The 21,062-nt window shown below is 44.6% G+C and overlaps 1 protein-coding gene across 3 annotated transcripts in view; it reads left to right on the top strand.

The window, feature by feature from the left end:
* Positions 1 to 21,062, top strand: part of BCR (BCR activator of RhoGEF and GTPase) — a 107,482-nt gene that overhangs the window by 27,407 nt on the left and 59,013 nt on the right. Inside the window, exons 1-2 of one of the 3 annotated variants that reach the window (XM_068910879.1) lie at positions 11,388 to 11,533; positions 12,294 to 12,416. The exons of the other annotated variants lie outside the window; for them this stretch is intronic. Of the exons in view, the coding sequence (XP_068766980.1) occupies positions 12,383 to 12,416 (34 nt within the window). The 5' untranslated portion in view covers positions 11,388 to 11,533; positions 12,294 to 12,382. Of the gene's footprint in view, positions 1 to 11,387; positions 11,534 to 12,293; positions 12,417 to 21,062 lie in introns of those variants that run through there. 3 annotated transcript variants of the gene reach the window in all.

Raw genomic sequence — 21,062 nt, forward strand, 5'->3', positions numbered from 1 at the left:
GTGTAAAGAGGCAAGGGCTCCTGCAGAGCTTCATGCAGGGCCTGATTTCACTAAATATTTAATTGCATGGTGTAGGTTACCCATTGATGTTTGTGCAGTGTGGTCTTCCTTATCTGTGTATGCTGCACACAATGTACAGCTTGTACGGCCCCTGAGCCCACTGTGTAACTTGTCAAATCTAAACCAGCTTTCAATGGCTTGCCCCAGGGTTACTCCTTTTCTGCACTGAAGGGTACTTCCCTGCTTATTTTAATTATGGCTGTTTCTTCACTCTATTTTAAATAAAATAGCCTTTTATTTTTTTTTCTAAATCGACAGGCAGTTTTGTATGACACTGTTGGAGGGCTTTCATTAAACAAAATATTTAGATTTGCTTATCTAAATGCTTTATTTTATAGGCGCATTCTAAAGAAGCAAATAAAGTGAAATGATCTGCAGAACCTAACCAGGCCTGCTTGTACATACTGAAAGCATCTTGGTTTGTGTGTGCATATTTCTGGAGGATTGTTTTTGTTGTTTTTTAAATTGGATTATTTTGTGAATGACTTTCTTGCCTCTTAAGGAGCACGTGCTCCAGAGCATTGGAGTAGCTGACTTTTCAGGGTTTCTTCTGGCCATATGTTCGGACATACAGTCCCAGTGGCTTCAGTAAAAAGAACTTTCTCAAATGAATTGCCTTTGTCCTGGCCCAGAAATATCTCAAACTCTTTATGAGGGAAAAACACTCTTTCTGAGGGAGAGACTAGACCTGTAAATTTTTAAGCCTGCGGTAAATATTTCAGTGCGTTATGCATATGGATCAGCTCAGGGGTTCAGATCTCGGAAATCTAGACTGTCTGCTGTAGATCAGGGCTGAAGAGCATCCATGTAGGACTCAGTTTAGCAGCAGAAACCAACTTGGAAGTGGCGGCACAGAGGAACGCAATATCCACCTAAAATGTTAGGCGGTGTTTTGATGAACAGATCACATTCTCTTAGCGCGGAAACATTGGCTCAGCTGTTTGACTAAGAATTTCCAAATGTTTGATAGTGCTGGCTTGGCTTCTTGTGCCTCATTTCTGAGATGTTTTTCATCTCAAGTCTAAAGATGGAACTCTGGTTTTGTAATGGCAATCGCCATGCTGATAGCTGTCTTTAGGAATGTGGCAATAAACTTAAAAGCGTTGGAGAATGTAACACACAAGCATAAATGAGAAGTACAGTTGCTAAAATGGGTTTAGGCATTCAGTTAATCCGCTTGTGTGTTCCTCAAAATGGTCACTTTTCTTATTATTTCAGGAAAGGAGCTTTTCTGTAGCAGGATCTAGAGGGTGACATGGATGAAAAATATAAAACAAAAGCAAATTTAAAAATTGCATCTGTTTCAATATAATTTGAGGTGATAAGAAGTCAAGAATTTAGGCTGCCATGCTGTTTGGAGTGCAGTTTATCTGCCCGTGGGCAAGAGCATACGCAGTAAGGTGCACCAAACAACTAACTTCTCTCACACCCTTCTTAAATCATACCATTGTGTTTTGGGACAAAATAAGAGGCAGGACTCTGGAATTTCCTGGCATTTGCTGAAGTGCTAGAACTACAGCATTTTTTTTAAATCTGATTTTTTTTTTTGGGGGGGGGTCTCTTTTTCTCTCCCTCTCTTCCCCCCGCCCCTTCTTTTGACACTTTTAAGGGTTTCTACCTGTGCCTCCCAGCAACGAACGAGATGGCAAAGCTTCCTCGAAGTCTGTCTGACTGTGATCTTCAGATTGCTTCATGTTAAAAGGAATTAGTATGGCTACCGGCTGGCTTAAAATGTTTTGCCAGTACTTGTTGCTCTGCAGACAAAAGCAATGCACTTCAGCTATTTGCCCTCAGCTTTCCTAGGGGGGAGAACTAATTTTCTTTCCTGCAGAATTATAAGATTTGGTTATTTTCTGAGCCTAAAATAAAAAATCTTCTTGCTTAAACCTGCTAGTGAGCTGAGACTTGCTGAAGAAGCTTTTGTTTCCTCCACTCCTCAGCCTCTATCAAGTTTTTTTTATCCGTGCTTGTGTTGCTGGTAGGGACCAGGTGGAAAACAATAAAGCGCCTGCGGTTATCTGCAGTCACCACGGCCTGAAGGGGAGGGCTTATCTCTCCTCCCCATGTGTCCTAGAGGAAGCTGGGCTGCAACAGTGAATCCCAGCTCTTAACAACAGGAAAACCCAGAATTTGACTTAAAGGGAGTGATTGGAGAAAACAAAAAAGACGCAAAGTAATTGGGATTGATGTCAAGTGGCTAAAGCTGTATTGGTGGTCTGCTGAGGAATGGCAGTGACCCAGCGGCAGGCTCGTTCTCTAGAAGCATGCCTAGCAGCTTGCAGCTCAGTGGAGACAGTAGGACTCCAGAAGATTGTCTTTATGCAGCCGGTGGAGGGGGGGAGGTATGTACAGGAGCTGGCTTTATTTCTGCCTGTTAAGCTCCCTCATGTTGCAGTACCCTTGACAAGGGATGTGATAGGTGATGTTGTATGACACAGCGTGATTTTAAGAGAAATGGAGGATGTGTGAGAGAGAGGGATGCCCTCAAATAGTGACTTTCCTACCTCTAATGTCTCAAAATAGTGATGTGTAACAGTTCAAGATGCCAAGGCCTTTCCCAGCCTTTCCTAGTAGCTGTGACGGGTATCCATGATATCACAGCAGAACGGAGCGTGCAGGGGGAAAACCATAAACGTTACGGGGCTGTGTGATTGATGCAGTTTTCTCTCCAAGCTCTTGCACAAGCTTTGATGTGGGGGGTGTTTTTGGTGGTTTTTTCTTTGTTTGTTTTGTTTTTTTACCTGGCATGGATGTAGGATGAAGGATGGCAGTAGGATAGGTAAGAGAGGGTAAAGTATGGCATCAGTAAGAGCTTGACTGCAAAATAGTGCATTATGGCTTGGTGGCGATGGGAGTGTATGTAAGATTTTTGGGGGTCTCGCATTTATATAATTTTGAAATTCTGCTGTTGTGTTTGGTGGTACGCTATGCTCATTTCTACGTAATCTAAAGGCGTTTGATTTTTTTTTTCCTTGTCTCGGAAAGCTGTTTCTGAATGATGCTTTGGACTTTCCTCTTTGCAATTAAATAATTCAGTCCTTAGCTGTAAAGATTACCCTAATTCACTTACCAAACCCTCTCCTCTATGGAAATTGGTTTATTGTGTGCATGCCTTCTGTAAGTGGTAACCTGAAAGAAGTTGAGTTAATGTTACTGTAATAACTGACTTTGCCCAAAGATCTCAAAATATCTTGTGAATCTTTACTTGAGATAATATGTTCTTATACACAGAACTTAGAATATCTGGATTTTTAAAAAGAGGAAATCAAGGCATTGCTAGACTCTGAACTCTTTCTTTGCTGAACAAAATACCCTGATCTCTCTAGCTGTTGTCTTTCTGTCACATGTCCTGATAGTACAGAATATGAAAATAAATTTAGCAGCTCTATATATGCGAGATCAAAAGAAATAAAAAACGTGGATTTTTGGACAGTTACATTTCCAAAATACTGGGCTCACCCCTATTCCATGAGAGGAGTTGCTGCCCCAGGTGGTTAAGCACCAGGGCATTAGATGCACAGAAGGATTTTGCCCTTCATTATCCAAGTATCCCTTTTGCAAGGTTTGCCAGGGTGGCACCATGGTGTTTCCTAGGGACGTTTCCAGTGTTTGCTGTGAATCACTGACTGTTAGTGTTTTTTTGTAAGCTAGACTTTGTACGTGTGCAAGATACGGAGAAGTACAAGTTTGTGCCACGTTTTAACTGATAACGAACTACCGTAGTGACACTGGGAAGTAGTGGTAGGTTTTGCCCGTTTCCAAAGCAGTCCAGCGGTGTTCAGAGAGTTGTAGTGTTATAAGCAATTGAGTTTAAGTGACTAGAATACTCCTCGTTTCCAGCAGTCCTGGGGGCCTGGAAAGTGCTTCCTGCCTTGGATTTCCTACATGCCAGGACATCCCTTGGTCAGCTGTCCTTCTCCGAGAAGCCACCTCCTCTTTGCTGTCCTGTGTCTTTGGATTGCATTCTCTGTCTGTGGCCAGCTGTTCCACTCTTTCTCCTCAGTTTGAATTTTTGTCAGTACCCTTGCAGAGCAAAGCTTACCTAACCGAAGCATCAATCCTGCTGGTTTGCAGTCCTCTCTTACTCTGTGCTAAGCTATTTCCATGTTAGTTTTAGCCTTTGTGGTGGAATTTTAATATTATTCTGATGTTACCAGGATCATCCAGTTGATGATCCAGGCAGCAACTATTGCCATGAGAGGCATTAACTCACAGGCCCATATAATCTATTGCACAGCTGACATTAGAAGCGTTCCCCATGTAAGTAAGTAAGTAAAAAGGTTTAAATTCCTCTAACAGTAAAAATCTCTGTAGCTAGGGGTTCATGACGTTTTGGATGGAAGTAAATGCTCTTACTTCCATAGATGCAAGAGCTGCTCTTCTCACTGGCTGAGAGCCTTGTTTGGCAGGATCGCTCTCATTGGCTCAGCTGTTTAAAGAACTGAAGCGTTTTTGTCATTGGATGCCGTTATATACAAAATACTTCTCATATCCAGTATGCGAATAGGGAAAGATTAGCACTGGGAACAGGGAAATAGCTTTGAGCCAGCCCTGCTGTAGTGTTGTAAGTAACTCGATATATGAAATAAGTAGCTGTGGTAATGGATTATGATAGTTTTCTGTTACACATGGTGAAACTAAATGAGAAACTGCTACCATTTAAAGAAGAAGCTGTTGAGGAGGCGCTTGTCCAAGGTGATTCCCTCCTTCCCTTTTATTGAACTCAGTGTCTGTGGGCAGTGGAGAGGGAGAGATTTAAAATGCCCAGCAACCAGATGGGGACTAATTCCTGACATAAAGACTTCTATTCTCAGCTTTTTTAAATTTTCTTTTCCCCTTTTCTCTTCCCTTAAATGTATATTTTATACACAGCATTTGGGCTCGTTAATTGAGCTGGTTTTGGTAGTTTTGAAATGGGAACGTGGTGTTTTGAGGCTAGGCACTAAACTACAAAACTAGCTGAGCTGATTGCATGGTGCCTAAAGCTTCCTGGCATGCGATGCAGCCTTGGCCTCCTGCTTGCAGGCCTGCAGATGTGGCGGGCTGTGTACACGACCCATGCTGTTGCCTCCTCAGGGTCCCAGTAACGTATGGTCAGCGTTCAGTAGGAAAAGAGGATTATTAACAAGATGGCAAGGAGGTGAGAGGCTTTACTGAACGTATCCTCTTCCACATTCATTGCAGAGCTGCTTGAGGTACCCTGCTGCATTGCAGGCCGCGCATCTTGACATCTGTACAACCGTAGGGTGCAGCATTCTTCTCGTCTTCAGAAAACGCTTGGGTCAGCGAGTCAGGAATATTCAGATACCATAAATGTTTCTAGTCTTGGCTCTTTGGCAGGCTTTGTGGGCTAGGCAAGAAAAGTCTAAGGTTCTTGGAGGATGACGAGCAAGAAGCAGCTTTACGTTCTGGTCAGTGAGAAGCAATGAGCAGAGGCAAGCCTGTCCTGATCCAGAGGCAGGTTAGAGAGAAAACGTCTTTACTGGGAGAGAGGGATGTTTTAATTCTGGATGACTAATATTCCTGAAGGGAGAATCTGGGTTTGGATAAGAAATGCCTGATGGAAGCTGAATATTTTGTAGGTTGATCATTGCAAATTTTAGCTGGAGAGATGGGGTTTAAACACCTGTCTTCTGAATGCACAGACTTTCTTAATGCCTTGTAGTGCACGTCTCTTTCCATGTTCCCCAGGGTGAAGCCCAGCGCGATTCTCTGTGCTCTGCTGTGCCGGTGGTGTCTGCTAGCAGTTTACATGCACCTGGTGAGGAACAGCGTCTCTCAGTAAAGCCCTTGTGAAACTAGCTCCTGGAGATGCTAAGATATGTGGATGTGGTGGTCTCTGGCAAACACTGGTGCCATTTGTGCTGTTTATCTGCCCTGGAGTGGAGTAGGAGGCCTCTTGCTTAAGGGGTGCTCTGGGTTTAAGCACTGTTTGGTGCACAGCTAGTAGTTGTAAAGTTAATACTGTCATCTGACGAGCCCCCCTGCTGCAGTAACTGCTTTCCCCTGTTCCACAAAGGGGGTTAATTCATAGTAAGCGCACGCGGGGTTGTTGCGCCTCTGTTACCAAGTGTCCAGGTTATTCCCCACTACTTTCTGCTGAGAGAGGTGCCAGCCTCGTGTAAGCAGCCCGGTCCGAGAGCTGCTGATAGCCAGTAATCCCTTTAGAAGAGTCTGCGCGCTAAGAGACTGTCGTGCTGCAGATTCCGCTGTTACTAAATTTTGCCTTTCACCCCTGGCCTTTTGCCAGGTCCCATGGGGAACTTGGTTTCCAAGAAGCAGTTATGGAAAAGTAGTAGTAGTGGCTGCGGTTCTCTACAGACCTATCAGGGCTTGTCCTCCCTGTGGGAGGGAGGCAGCCGTGGATGGAGTCTCGCATGTTGTGCTCAGATCCTCGTAACCAAGAAACGGCAATAGCAGGAGTACTCTGTGGTTATCTTTTAAGAGTCCCTTATGTGTACACTTCAGCTCCTGAGACTCCTACAGCCTTTGCCCCTGTGATCTCCTTCGCTCCTGTGCATCCATCTGACTGAAGGCTAACTACGCTCTTAAGGCTGGCTTTGGAAGAGGGACATGGCTGTAAGGTCCTGTAGTGACTCTCCATCAGCGAGGCTGCGCAGCTGAGTCTTTTGGTTTGCATTCGGCTTGTGGTCATTGTTCTGCTGCTGTTTGACGAGGGTCAGCCACTCTTTTCTTTCTCTTTGTTCCCTCTCCTATTTGCCAATGTCAGGTGCTGACCATAGCCAGAGGGGAAAGTGTAACTCACCTCGCAGTAGGATTGGGCAGAGTGTGGTTCCTTGTGCTCCTGTTGTAGAGGGGCACCCTAATCAAAGGCAAGGGTCCCCATCTGCTTGACCCAAAAGTGAGGATTGAGAGCTTTTGTCTTTGAGAGGTAGCTGGCAGGCACAGGGGTCCTCTGGCTTCACCTAGGAAGTTCTCGCCTTGCTCAGTGAATTCGGCTTTCATGAAAGCCTCATGTTAAGATTAGTAGATCATCAGTGCAGGTTTTTATGATGCCTTGAAGATTTCTGTTGGCTGTTAAATTCTGGAGTAATACGTAAAAGGAAAAGAGCTATGGTTGTTTTGTTTCTCTTCTTATCCCCATCTGTTAAAAACACACCCATAAACAAAAACTAGGCTATTCCATACTTTTTCATCTCTACTAGGCTGCTGTTAAAAGACAATTTACCCTTTATAAAATGATCAGTTGGTACTGAGCTGCAGCCCACTTCTGCTTTAGGACAGAAGAGCAATGTTCCACTTTCTGTCGCTCCCTCGGTGTCTAGCTGTCAGTGGTCGCTGGCATGAAACTAACAGTTTAAAGGGTTGCAATTATTCTTAAGAGAAACAAAACGCTTGAGGATATTTGTCATCTCATCTGTGTGAATTGTTTCCTCCTTTACTATTTGATGTCCTTCTCTGTAGCACCTATAACACCTACTGTTTTTATGGTCTACACTTTTTTTTTTTTCTATCAAAAGCTCCCTGGCCAGGAATCTTGGCTAAAATTTGCTGAAGTAGCATGGGTCTAAGTTTTATTTTCAGGAATTATCTTGGGCTTATAAGGTACCAGTGTGGTCCCAAAAATTCAATGCCATGTTTTGTAGCAGTAGTTGGATTTTAATTCACCTGCCCATAATACCTACCTTCCTTTTCTAATTATTTTTATGTTTTGGGGGAAGAGAAGTGAGAATTTGGGACAGAAAGGGAGACTTTGGAAGAGTTTGTTGTTGTTGTCTTGTGGCGGTGGTGTTCTCACCGGGATTTCCTTTGCTGCGTGCAGCTTTTGTAACTGCGTATGTGCCCACAGTGCTGAGTGGGTGCGTTTTATGAACTGCGTTAAATCTATAGTGTGCTATGCACTACTCTGAGGAGGTAAAATAAGACTTAGGTTAAACTTTTCACCTGTCTTCCGTTCTGGACAAAACCAACTCTTTGGGGTGAGGACCGGCTTTCCATTTTATGCGAATGGGTACTATGCTTGGCACAGCAGAGAATCAATCCCACATAGGGACTTAAAAGTAGTATTTCTGTCTTTCTGCTGTAGTAACATCTACAGGAATCTTGTCTTGTTCCACCAATTCTTCAGTTAGCCGAAACCTATCAAAGTGCATGAGTCTGCCAGACAGCGTAGTTGCTGTTGAAAAACGCGACTGCAAATAAAAGTGAAGCATGAATCCAGGAAACATAGCTGTGCAGAGGCTGTGCAGAGAACAGCTACTGTGCTGGTGAACAGTATCTGCTCTGTGCAGCTTGCAGCCTAAAACGTCACAGCTGCTATTTCAGGGCTGTGGCAAATTGCTTGAAGCTTTTTAAGGCTGAACCAAGCATCAACATAACACGTCTTCCAAGTTTCTGTAAAAGTCCTGGTAAAGCAGTATCTAAATATAGTGCTGATGTACAAAGCGTTCCTTTATTTTTCCCATTGTGGTTTTTTTGCTTCTGATTGTACGTTTGCCCCATTTAAAGAGGGTAGAGGTTGTTCTATGAATTTTTCACTCAAAATATTTGAGTGCTTACAAATGCAATATAAAAGACAGGTGATTAAAATAAATAAATACATCTCCCCTAAAAGGAATGAACATATGAGGCAGCTAACCTTCAGAGCAGCCAGCAGGCCACAGCTGTGGTGAGTGGGGGCATGTAGCCGTGCTCCTGGATATGTGCTCCATTACTAGCAGAAAAATTAGCTGTATGTACCATTTATCCAGAGAGCTGAGGGTGGTATCTGTGTCTGTCTCATCATTTCTCTTCCCTTCCAAAAAGGGCTGGTCTGGTTAAAACTATGGCCACGATCCACTGCCCCCAATGGGGGGATCATAACTGTGAAGATTTCTTCTGTTGTCATATGAGTGCTGTCTCCAGTATAGGCAGCTTATCCCATCTGAGATGTTTGTCCCCTTCTGGACTATAGAAGGAGGTTAGGCTGACACCATTCCTAAATCCGTTGTCTGGAAATAGGTGGGGTGAAACCAGCTTCCAGTACAATAGAAACTAATGTCAAATTATGTTTTCCCACCTCTGTTAACTTTAGTGGACTGGGGCCAGAGGGTCACTCAGGCTGCTGTTCTTCCACAGGTGTGTGGTCAGGATGCTGAGATCATATGTGCATACTGGTAATGCTTCTGTTTGCAAGATGCACAAAGTTCGGTCATCTCCCTGCCCTGCGTGTGGGCATGGTCTGCCAGGCAAAGGGCTGTTGGAGCCGCTGTGTCTGTGGCTTGAAGATTTTCTTTTTTTTCTCTTTCTTACCCTCATTTTGAGGTTTTTTATTTGGTAGTGGTAGGCAGCCTTTTTTAGGGCTTCTCTTAGTGGCTTTTGGATTTGTAGGTGCTTCTTCATGTCAAAATACAGATTTGACCGTTGGTTCATGCAGAGCATCTAATAACTGAGATGTCCGCAGTTGCTCTTCAGCTGCCAGTAACAGGCGTTCAGGCCTGCCCGTTGCTTTGGCTGAGCACGAGATGCTTTTAAGCCCCTTGTTTGAATGCTGCAGTTAGCAGAGATGAGCTGTTCAGCGGTTCCCGACACAACGGGAGGTGGTACCTGATCACCGTCTGCCTCCTGCGAAGCTGCCCTGGCTCTTCCCTAGCAGCTCGAGTGGCAGCTACTGTTGGTGGTTGATACCTATTCCCACTTATTTGCCTTTTTAGTGCTTTGTTCTCTAGCAAAATGTTGCTTGTGAAGGAGGGAGGGAGGAGATCCCAGGCTGTTATCTGCTAAGTAGGTCATAATTCTGGTAAATAATTGATTTTGTTCAGGCTTGAAATCAGAAGCAGGCCTTAAGTGCCAGTGTCAGACCACTGTGATTATCAATCCTTCTGGAATTTCAGCCCTTCTTCTTGGGGAACGGTTGTCTGGCTCCAGTGGGAGGGAGATGCCACTGGCAATAGAAGGAGAAAATAATTTTAAAACCACATGGAGAAAGTGTTTGTTTTGCTGCTCTATTGTTTTTTTAAAGTCTGCTTGCTTTGAACTAGTTCCTCTGGTGTAAACACCGCTAACTTCTGTCTCTAGCGCCGCTTCTGCTTTGCGTTGTGCTCTGGACTAGCTGCTCAGGCTCTCTCTTTACCCGCTTTTATTAAATAGTGGAATTTGGAAATGAAAATATTAACAGCAGCAAACTCTCACTGGCTGCGTCCGCCCTGCATGCGAGTATCCGTGCTGCACTGGTTAATCTTTCAAAATCTGACCCTGCTGTGCAGGCTGCTCAGTACAAGCCTGGTGTGAATTCCTTGGGTTCAGCCTGTATTTTGGAACAGACAAACCCTTCTCCTAAATAGCTGAACAACTCATCAATCTTACATATACAGGCCTACTATATATAGTGGGTCGTGACACTTGATGTATCCAGTGTAAAAGTGTTTCCCTAATAAGTTGCCATCACCACTGGGGAAAGAGGGCCTTGTGCAGCAAAGCTAACAGAGGGGAAAAAAAAAAAACCCTCTGAAAAGCTGTTTCTTCTGTAACTCGCCTGGGAATGAGTCCCCACTGTTCTCAGCTACGTCATCCTCAGCGCAAAGGCCTCACTGGTGCTGTGGTGGGGAGAGCTGTTCTTGCAGGCAGGTCCCTCCCCTGCTCTTCTCCCTTCTCCTGCCCAGCTGATCTTGGTCACAGCCTCTGAGCACCCTTGGGGAGCTGGGTGCGTGGCAGTCACGACTGTCTGCAGGCTCTGGTCCTGCCTGGGTCGGTGTTCCTCTGCACGTCCTCAGCTCTCCACAAAGTACAGAGGGAGTTGCAACAGCTGAGTACTTGGCCTTGGTGCAAGGTTATGGTATGAAACTACTTTCTGGGTTGCTGGGCAAGAAGACCTTTGATCATTTGCTTTGAGAGCTGCTATCTGTGCAGGAGCTCTGCTTTGTATATACCAGGTTGGAAGCAGAAGAAACCTGCCGGGCAAGACAGTGGTGTGCATAGGTTATTGCCTTGTAGTTGGGACTGGTGTGATCCTGTTTCTCTTTGGGTGAAATTCATTGGCATTTCAGAGCTTCTCCTTGGCTTGGCTTCAAAATCGCAGTACGTGTTGGCTCATTCATGCAGGGGGGATGGCGAGGCTTAATGAAATGGTGGTGTAACACATCTGTGTTACCAAAATAAGCTTCCTCCTACCCTACCATATTTTAATACATTCTGAAGAGCAGTGAATCAGTCAGTGATGCTGAAGTGTAAAACAGCATCCTTGGTGCCTGATGGAAAACACCATGAGCTCAGACTGAGCTGTTTTTCCTCTCATCTGCTCTTCAACCTCTCTGAAAAGCCTGAAAACCCTGGCTGGCACTGCAGTGCTGGTTGTACTTGAGTCATGTTTTTCTAAATTTATTTTTAAGCGTAATAATTAGAGGAGAGCTCCACTTCTAAAAGCGGATTCCGCAGAAGAAGCAGGCGGTTTGGGAGGAAAGGTGGTACGTCAGACGAGAACTCCCTAGCCCTGGCAAACCCTGATGTGTGACCCCATACAGCTTCACCTTCTCTGGTAGGTTCAAGGAAAAAGGGAAGTGGGCAAGATGTTTATTAACTCTGATGGCGATCTCTATTCCATCTTCAGCGCCCTTTATAAAAATAACCTTTATAACTACCTTGCCATGGTTATGGAGCTCTCAAAACTGTTGTTTTCTCCTCTCCAGCCAGATGACAGGAAGACGCTGAGCTTGTTCAGAGAAGGTTGTTAGTGGTGTAGGCAGAGCCATCTGCCTAGCAAGGCATCTCATTTAGCTTGGGATGCATGTTCTAGGCCAAGATGGTAAATCAGTGTCTTATTTTATATTTTTACAGTGGTAACAAGTAAGATGTCAATGGCTAGATTTACAGTGTAAACAGGAAAATAGTGGCAAGTTTTATTGGTCTCTGAGTGTCCTAGCCGCACTAGTGAAAAAACAAAGCAATATGAAAAAAGCCAAAGGGGCTGATTGTGGGGCTCATCCCGAGAGAGGATAGAGGTTGAAGATCTGGAAACAGACAGCAGTCTTATTAGACATGTTGACTGTGTTTTGAATGGACTTTAAATACCCCCTGCTGCCTAGGTTTGATCCTCCCTTCCCTTTTCACAAACCTAGCAGTTAAGTTAAACCCTTGTTTCAACAAGGCTTTCTTCCCTTGCTGGCAGGACTTTTGGTCAACTCTAGTTAAATACAGGAAATGGAATATATACATTGTGTCCTTTTGTTAGCAGATCATGCTGTGGCAATTGGTCTGTTTTGCTTCTATTAATTTTCTAATCCCCTCTCCTTCTCTAGAGTTTCCTGTTGCCAAATGTGGTTTGAAGTGGCCACAAAACTCTGCGAAACAGCTGTGAAGAACACAGTAGTAAATGATATGCTGATTAATGTTGGGCCTTTCACCCATTCACCTGACAAACGGTAAAGCCACACTAGGTATGAGACGAGCAGCCCTCCCTCCCCCCCCATACAGTTAGTAGATGCTCTTTCCTTAAGCTTTGCTGCTAGATCCCCTTTTGGAAGGGAAACCAAGGCCGTAGTCCCAGCACAGCAATAGTGCTGACTTGAACAGGCACTCCATCCCACCTCTGTGCTCAGTTGTACTGCTGCATTGTGTGCTGGTGATCAACAAATTAGACGAAGGAGCTGTTCTGGGTTATAAAATAGCACCTCTCCCTAGTTATTTTTAGCTTGGCCAGCTCCTTCTGTGGTTCCCTCAAGTAGTTCTGCCATGGGATAGCAGGGGAGACACGGACAGGAGCCTACGAGGAAGGGAGGCTGCTTGAACCCTAAAGCTCCTTCTCTCCTAATGCTGCCCCAGCTTCTGATGTGAAGTAGCCTGACTTCTCTGTTCTTCTCCTCACAGCTGTGTATGTTGGGGGAGAGTGTTGGTTTTTTTAACTTTGGTATGTAATCCCGAGCAAGGAATGGAAAAGAAAATTGGAGAGGAGTTTGCTCTGGGACTTACTTTGCCAAGAACATCCAGTAGCCTGACTGCCAACATGAACCGAACATGGAGATGTTTCCAGCCTGCCTGGGAAGGATGTTGAAAATGTGAAACAGGGGAGGAGTCCAAAGACATAGACCCTGGAGGGAAACAGATTCACTTTCTGCCCTCTGTGAGGCAGGAGTCTGAGAGATACATATTCATGTTAAGGGGTAGCACATGATGCCACATGTGAGTTAGTGGTAAATGTCTGTCTGTTAGAAAGACAGTCCTCAGTCGCGGCTAGGAGAAACAGAAAGGAAAGAAAAAAAAACACAGGAGTTTCACTGTTTTGGACCGTGGCCTGCCCTCTGAGTCGAGTATTCTTGCACTTTTCATTGAATGGATGGCACCTACATAAGATGGATGTGACCAGAGTTTCTCTGTCTTTACCTGTTGGCAGCATATGTGCAGCCAGTCGTACTGGGAACACTGATCATTCATACATGTATGAACTTACTCGTGAAGGACTCTTAAGTGTTGATTAAACTTCGTTAAGTGCCTTGGAGAGTGGGCAGCAGCCAGTAGGACGTAGGCATTGTCAGCTGCTGTGGGGAGAAGTTCAAGTCTTGCATTCTGCAATAACTGTGGGGAGCCGTTTCTTTCCGAGGTCAGTTCCGTACAGGGTGCTTGTAGGTATCCTGGAATTTGCAGATTGCTGTGGAGATGCCGTGTATTTGAAAGGCCACATCTTCAAAGCATCTAACCTGGTTCCTTCCTAATCACAGCTGTTATCATCAGATGGGCTCCTCTGTCTAGTTTGTGGCATGAAACGAGTGTGCTTCCCTCCTGCCACTTCAGTTTGATTGAAACTGATCCGAGTGTCAAACGTCTTAGATGGGAATTTACACCTCTGCTGCTCTTCCCTTGCTGATCTCTGTGGCATTCACTGGTCTGAAAGCCTGGCTGAATGTGATGCGTGGACGACAGCTTCATCTGTGCTCCTTAACATGTAGCACTGCATGGCTGCTGAGCCGGAGTTGTCTGAAACAAGGATGAGCCACATGGAAATTGGGCTGGCTGGCGGAAGGGAAGTCTTTGGGATTTGCGTGCTACGGTGCAGTCTTGTATAGTGAAAGATGGACTCTCCTGGATGATTAGGTTAGCTTTCTGGGTTTTTCTGTCCTGCTGAAGTCTCTCTCCATAGCCTTTAGTGAGTGGTTCTTTCTGTCCTATGCAAGGATACCTTTAGGCTGCCCTGAGGGGGAGAATGGTCTCAGTGGTCTGAGCTTTCGCCTCTTGGCTGGGTTGTGGACTCAGTCTGTGTGGGTATTAAACTGTGTGGATGTTAAATCTGTTCCTGGGAAATGCCAGTCAGTGCAAAATGCAACAGCATGTCTCAGTAGCAGACTGCTGAAAACAGATCAGACCTGTCCTCTAGTCTCTGCATGAACTCCCTGTAGAATATATGGGCAGATTAAAGATCTCCGGTTGTCTTTTTTTTAGATATTTAATGATCTGGGTTTGACACACCTAAAAGATTAAATGTGGCCTGCAATTAACAACTCATCTCCTAAAGACTTAAAGTCACTGTCTGCTACAAGGATAAAGCTCATCTGCGATAGAGACAGATTCTTGGGGGTTAGTTAAAGTCTATGGCCTGCATTCCCTTGGGGCAAGGAGGGTGAGGAGAGAACCACCAGCTGTCTTTGCTGCTTTCATATGCAAGAAGTATTGCGTTTTCCTTCCTCCATTTCAAAAATAAAACGCAATTTCTTTCCCTCTCCTGAGACACGGCGTAAAATTTTACGCATGACGGATACTTCTTTCTGCAGCCACTTAACGTGCTGCAGAAAGATGGCCTATTGCAATGGGATAGGGGGGAACACAAACCTGAAACAAATGTGGTGATTTCACAAAAATCTACTTAAGTTTTGGATTGGCAGAACTCCTCTGTGGGTTGTGGTGTAAGCTGATGTTGTCATTCCACTATCCAGTGATGTATGTAGAAAACTCTCTTCGTAGGGTGCTGTTCCCTTTTCATCCTATTCCCTAGAGAGTATTTCATTGCACGTTGTCAACATACCACACCTTGAGAGCCCATTTCATGTCTCCCTGCAGATGGGGAACTACAGCTTAGCTCTATTGTGTGAAACTGCTTGTTTAACTTGGCCTCATTTTTATGTGTTGATGGGTGTTTCCTGTGGGCACGCTGATATGTATTTGATGGCAATACTGCCTCTGCAGCCCATGCTCCCAAACAGGTTATTCGGCCATAGTAAGCAAGACGATCCTACGTGGACGCTTCCCTTCTATAGTGCACCATGGGATATCTTGTAGGAAGTCTGTCGGCACTGGCGGTTGGATTCCCTTGTTGTGTGTAATAAAGAGTGTTTGAGGCCACAGGCAGACCTAGAGCTAGCTTTTGTTACTTTTAGCTTCTCTGCATTCATACTCGTCTAATACTAATGAATGGATTTGCAAACTAAGAGGATTTTTGTCGCTAAGTGAACTTGTTTTCACGTTTGAGCCGGCGGGTGGGGGAGAGGGCTGTAGGTTTCACAGAATGTTTCCTTTACATGCTGATGTACAGTCTTATATAGAGAAAAGATACAGAGCTTGAAGGAGACAGTTTATTTTGAATCTGTTTAGCATCTCAACGAACCTTTTTCTTCGTTGATCTGAGCAGAATAAAGTCATTGGAATTTGACATGACAAACATACCGATTTTTTTGCTTTTGGTACGTGACATGCTCTAGGGCTCTAGGACGTGCTCCTGATGTAGGTAGGTGGTGTAGTTATCATTCATGGATCCTGGTTTTGGGCAAAATTCCCAAATATCAAGTGCACTGTTTCCTAATTTTGAAGATGAGGACTTGGAAAGTATCAAGGAAAACAAGCAAGATGCTTAGTTTTCCATAGTGTAATTTTTTTTTTATTCTTTAGAAAGTGTTGCTCAATTCCCTGGCCAATTCACAGCCTATCCACATCAAAGTACTTCTATATGCGCTCAGCATTGGGCCTGATTCCCTGATCCCTTTTCAAACTGCCTGTCTTGCGCTAAGAAATAAGATGACATGATTCTGTATTGTTTATCACCAAGCAAACAATTGTATGTAAAAGCTGGTGTTAAGGTAGGGAAAGCACACAAGTAACATACAGGTTACCAGAAAAGGTGGAGGGGAGGGAGAGAAGTGCAGCGTTTTGGTAACTTATCCCAGAATTTGACTAAGGTTCACCCAAAGGAAACTCTCGCTGTGCTTTGCTGGTACATTGCCCTCAGCTGCAATACAAGCTTTAAATATACCCTCCCCTACCTTGCTACCGTGTGTATATCCTTTCAGTTTGGCTTTTTGTGCCATGGACTAGATCAGAGAGCTGATCCAGCTTAGAAAGAAAACCTCAAAAATATTTTTTTATTGAGCTGGCCAAGTTCCTTTTCTGAACTTTAGCCATTTGTGGGGTTGCACAACAGAGGAATAAGGGGGAGATGGCCATACAGTGGTTTACAGCTTTGTGGTGAAAACTACTATTGCTGCCAAGACAATGCATTATCTGATTATGGCCTCAGACATTCCCTGGCACAGAAATGCAGTCAGATCCTTAGCTCTCTTCTCTGCAGTTGGCAGATGATTTTGCAACATGTATAGACATTGCAGACTTGTGCTGGCCTTGGTACTGGTTACGACGAAGCCACATTGATGTGGGGCTTTGGTGTGAGGCATAAGACCCTCCCTACAGGTTTCTGGATATTTACCTAGGTAGACAGGTCTATGCTACTGTGGCTTCACAGGCCTTTTAGCTGGATTAACCAGAGCGCAGCTAGGCTGGAAGCTTCTCTGCATGCTGCTGTTAAACCTGTCAAACAGCTATGGATGTTGTGATGCTGTGAAAGTATGACGTATACATTTGAACCGTTGTGTGGCCCTGGATTAGATACACTCAGTCTTTCTTTTTACTTGGAAGTTCATTTCTTTTTCCCCTCCTGCTTGCGAGGTAGATCTCGGACTTAGTCTCATACTCTCAAGGAACAAATGTGGCACATAGCAGGGTATAGGCAATAAAAGGACAAGGGAACAGTGTTGCTGTGCAGTCACTGAGTGCAAGAGTGTTTGTAACTCACCGTAGCTTCATTATATTCCTCCTTTGCCCCTGCCCAGGTAGAATTTGAAGGAGAGGAGCAGGAGAGATTGGAAGAGGAGAATAACAGGGTGATAGAAAAAAGGAATGATGAGTCTGATAGCAAACTGGAGAGGAAAAAAAAAAAAAGGAACAGGAGCAGAGATGAGAAAGGGAGTAAGAGGAAGGAAGGAACAAGAGAGAAGGGGAATGGTGGGACTGACTCATAAAACCAGGTGCAAAGTGGGGGCTAGTGCCATCAGAACCAAATGGTGGAAGCAAAGGCTTGAGGCTTTTAGCAATATGGGTGAATTGATGAAGAGCCTCTGTAGCCCCAAGGAATTTCTAGTACCTGGCATGCGTGGAGATGGGCGCAAGGAAGGAGACTGTGCTGGTGCAGGAGAGGGGCGCTGTAAGGGAAGGTCACAAGGGCCAGGGGTAGAAAAGGCTACTCTGAGATGCTGAGAGGACTCATTTCTGTATGTCACGGCTGCGGTGCTTCTCTGTGGGATGGGATCTTTTACAAGCTGCTCAAAGAGGAGGAAAAGGGGGCCCTGTGGGGGAGGCAAGAGAAGCCCGAAGATCTGTTGCCCTTCTGCAGACTGGGGAGGGCCTGTTAGGGAGGCTGGCAGACCCTTCCACTCACCTCTCTTCTCCCTGGCTTCTGTGACACAGACACAGTGAGTTGACCAAGGTGGACACTGGTACCTGGCAGTCGGAGGACAAACTCTGAGCCAAGCTTCTGTAGGGTTCAATAGGTACATTGCTAAGTCAGGTCCCAGCGTTTGAAGCGAGGGTGCTTTGCTCCCTGTCTGAGATCTTGTTACTCTTCCCCCCCCCCCCCCCCCCCGTTCCCTTGTCCATTCATGTCTCTGAGCAGAGCCCACAGAATGGCATCCACCAGCTCCATGGATACCTTCTGGGAGCAGAAGGCTTAGGTGAGGTAGTCCGCTCAGTATCTCCTTCTGGTACCCTCTCAAAACAACATGTTTGAGCCCGTGATTCTCATACCCCTTCCCTTTTGTGTTACTTATCCCCTATCATCAATTGTCTGTTGTCCTTGTGTTTCTTCTTTGCTTAGCTCTTTCCCATCTCAAGAGGGTCTGATGATTTGGTTGGTGTTGGGTTACTGGCTGGCTCTAAAAGCAGAATGATGGCTCTCTTAATGCTCATCCTACACAAGACAGCAGCTAAGAAATCAAGCTCTCACTTGGGCACAGTCACTATCTCCATTTGCTATCTACAGTAGCAGCACCCAGAGCAGCTGGAGGGGTGCTTCTGGCTCTAGCATCTCTACTCTAGAGGTGGAGCTCAGAGCTGAACAGCCATGCAGCATTGTGCCCGACTAGTTTTAGGAGATCTGAATAACCTAGTTTCCCTAGCAACAGTGGTCTTTTTAATCACAACTACAAATCTATTCTCTTATCACTGTTAAGACTTGTGTAGTGTGTCTGGCTACAGTAGTATTTTGCTTCTGTTGGAATAAATGGTGGCATAAAAGCCAGCAGGTTCTTCTGCCTTGGAGATGATAGAAATCTCAACAGGTAGATTCCAGTGCTGTTTCCAGCAAGAATAGAAAGAAGAGGAATTATAACTCCTCCTAAGCCTTTTAATATGTAAAGGATCCCTGGAGGATACAGAAATAAAGTTTTAATTTCTGTGCGGAGCTTTCTATGTGCAGATCTCATGGCAGTCTGTGACACTGATAGATTGACAGCCTTCCTTCCTTGTTGAGATGCTTTTATCTTTGTTTTTATGGATGGGGAGGCGGGGTGAAGGATTCAGCGGCAGGCTGGATCTTGTTGCAAAGCTAGGAATAAACCTCCTCTTCTAAACCCAAGTTCTGCACCTTCCCTCTCCTTCAGTTTAAGGTCTCTCTGTTTACTGGGAGACAGTGTATGTTATGGAAGTTAGAAGTATGAAGCCTGCTTCTTAGCAGAAGAAAGTGAGAAAAGGAAAAATACTGTGATTCACTAAAAGTCTTTCTGCTAGTATAACTTAGACTGACTTCAGTCTTCCGTTTGCAGAAATGAAGCAAACTATAAAATTAGCAAGGGGTGAACATTAGGAGTGAAAGATATATTCCTGCCTTCGTTTCTGCACAGCAATAGGATCTTGTTTCCTCACATGTGCTGGGAAAAACTAGTTTGAATAGAAGTAGTTTAAAGAAACTGGTCAAGAGAAAGGAACTCTTCCTGCTCAAAGGCATGAAGCTGACCTAAGAAGCTGGTACTGATATTCCTCCCTGGATAACAGAGGTAACTTCTAGGGTTAGGAACCCGCACAAGGGGTAGTTCCATGGAAAAACGAATATCCACGTTCCTCCAATGAGGCTGTTAGAGTGGTGTGGTTTATTTTGTTTGTTTGTTTGTTTTAAATATGGCATCAATAGTGCAGAAATGGAAGGAGACACCCTTCCTTCTTCCTATTTCAATTCTGGTTTCTGGAATCAAAATGCTTCCTAAAAGTTCCCTCGACCAAATGGAAGATCAGCCATCTTCTGTGTGGCTGAAGATTTTTCTTTTTCTTTTCACAGTTTTCTTGCCTGTTTGGATAGTGGGAGGTTGGGGTTATGCTGTCTTCCCTGTAGCATTCTTTTAGCCCAAAAGCCCTTAAATTCCAGTGTGAGAGTTGGTTGGCTTGCAGGTATACTTCAGGGTATCTAAAAATCTGTTTGTGACTGAGCATCTTTATTTCAGCAACTCAGTTTCAAGCCTCCATTAACCAAATCAGCTTAATGGGGTATATTTCGAACAGTTGGGGAGCTCTGGGGAGCCTCTAGCATCTAGACAGAAGGTCTCTTCCGAAGAACACGTGCCGACTTTTATTTTCCATTCCTGGCGTCTTGCATGATCTAATAAATAAGTCTTTTGAGGAACTCTGAGAGCTTGAGCACAAGGTAATACCATGAGGGGGTGGGTGGCATAAAACTGGTTGAGCTTGTTAAAATAATATTGCCACGGGCCTTCAGCAGCCTAAAGGCCTCATATACAGCTGTTATTTAGCTGGGTGGTATTTGGTACAAATCAGGACAGAGGCTCAGCTCCACAGTGACTTTATTGTTGGGTTTTCAAGTATATTGTTTGCATAAATTCCCTAGACCAGCTCTCCCTCCTGAATAAGTCACATGGATCAAGTTTTATTCTGTTTCACGCAAAGTTCACATCCTTTGCTGGAATGAGTCATGCTTTCACGGAGTTTACTGTGAGGGAGGAAAGTGGGCTTTAAAATGTTCCTCCTCCACCCTGCCTTAGGGATGTGTAACAGGACTGTTAGTATGCTTGGCAGCTGCTACCTATTACTTTCACAGAACCTGGATATTTGTGAAAACAAGTACAATTTGGTTCTGTTTGTGTTCCAGTGTGAATTTAATGCAAAAACTTATACTTTTAAGAAGAAAATCGATTCCTTTTTATGACTTTGTTTTCCATAATGCTCCCTTGCTACTGTAAAAGCTGATCTAGCTGATCTCCCCGTGGTTATTTTTCAGTTTTGGATAGTCTTCTGAAGTATCTTTGTTGAAGGGAGAGCGGTGGCATTTTGTGGCTTGTAACTGAAAGAGGAGGAAAAACTTTCCCATTTTGTGTTCAGCAGACCATGCATGGATATTACTGTATGCACAGGACCGCTTCTGGACACTGACAGATAGGTGATAGTGCTTCACGTGCAAAGGATCAGCAGCAGGCCCGTGTAACCCATGCGTAAGGTTGCCTGTAGCTTCCCACAGGCAAGATGAACATGTTGCAGTGCCACTGTGCAGAAGGCAAAGTTTGGTCCTATGTGTTATGGTTGTATGTGCAGAGAGGTCTATCTGTGGTGGAGGGAGCTGTTCCGTGTGTCCTTAACACAGTTTTTGCAGGAACAGCTTCTGTATCCAGCTAGCAAAGATGCCAGTTTTATTACTTATCTTTTCTGCAGAAGTTCTTTGACATCTAATGAAATAATGGTTAATTTGACTTTTCACACCACCATCCCTTTTTTGTTTGTTTGAGGGAAGGCGTTTGTTTAAGGACAGCCAATGT

This window comes from Struthio camelus, chromosome 17 (assembly GCF_040807025.1).
Source record: "Struthio camelus isolate bStrCam1 chromosome 17, bStrCam1.hap1, whole genome shotgun sequence".
In the NCBI taxonomy this organism is placed as follows: domain Eukaryota; kingdom Metazoa; phylum Chordata; class Aves; order Struthioniformes; family Struthionidae; genus Struthio; species Struthio camelus.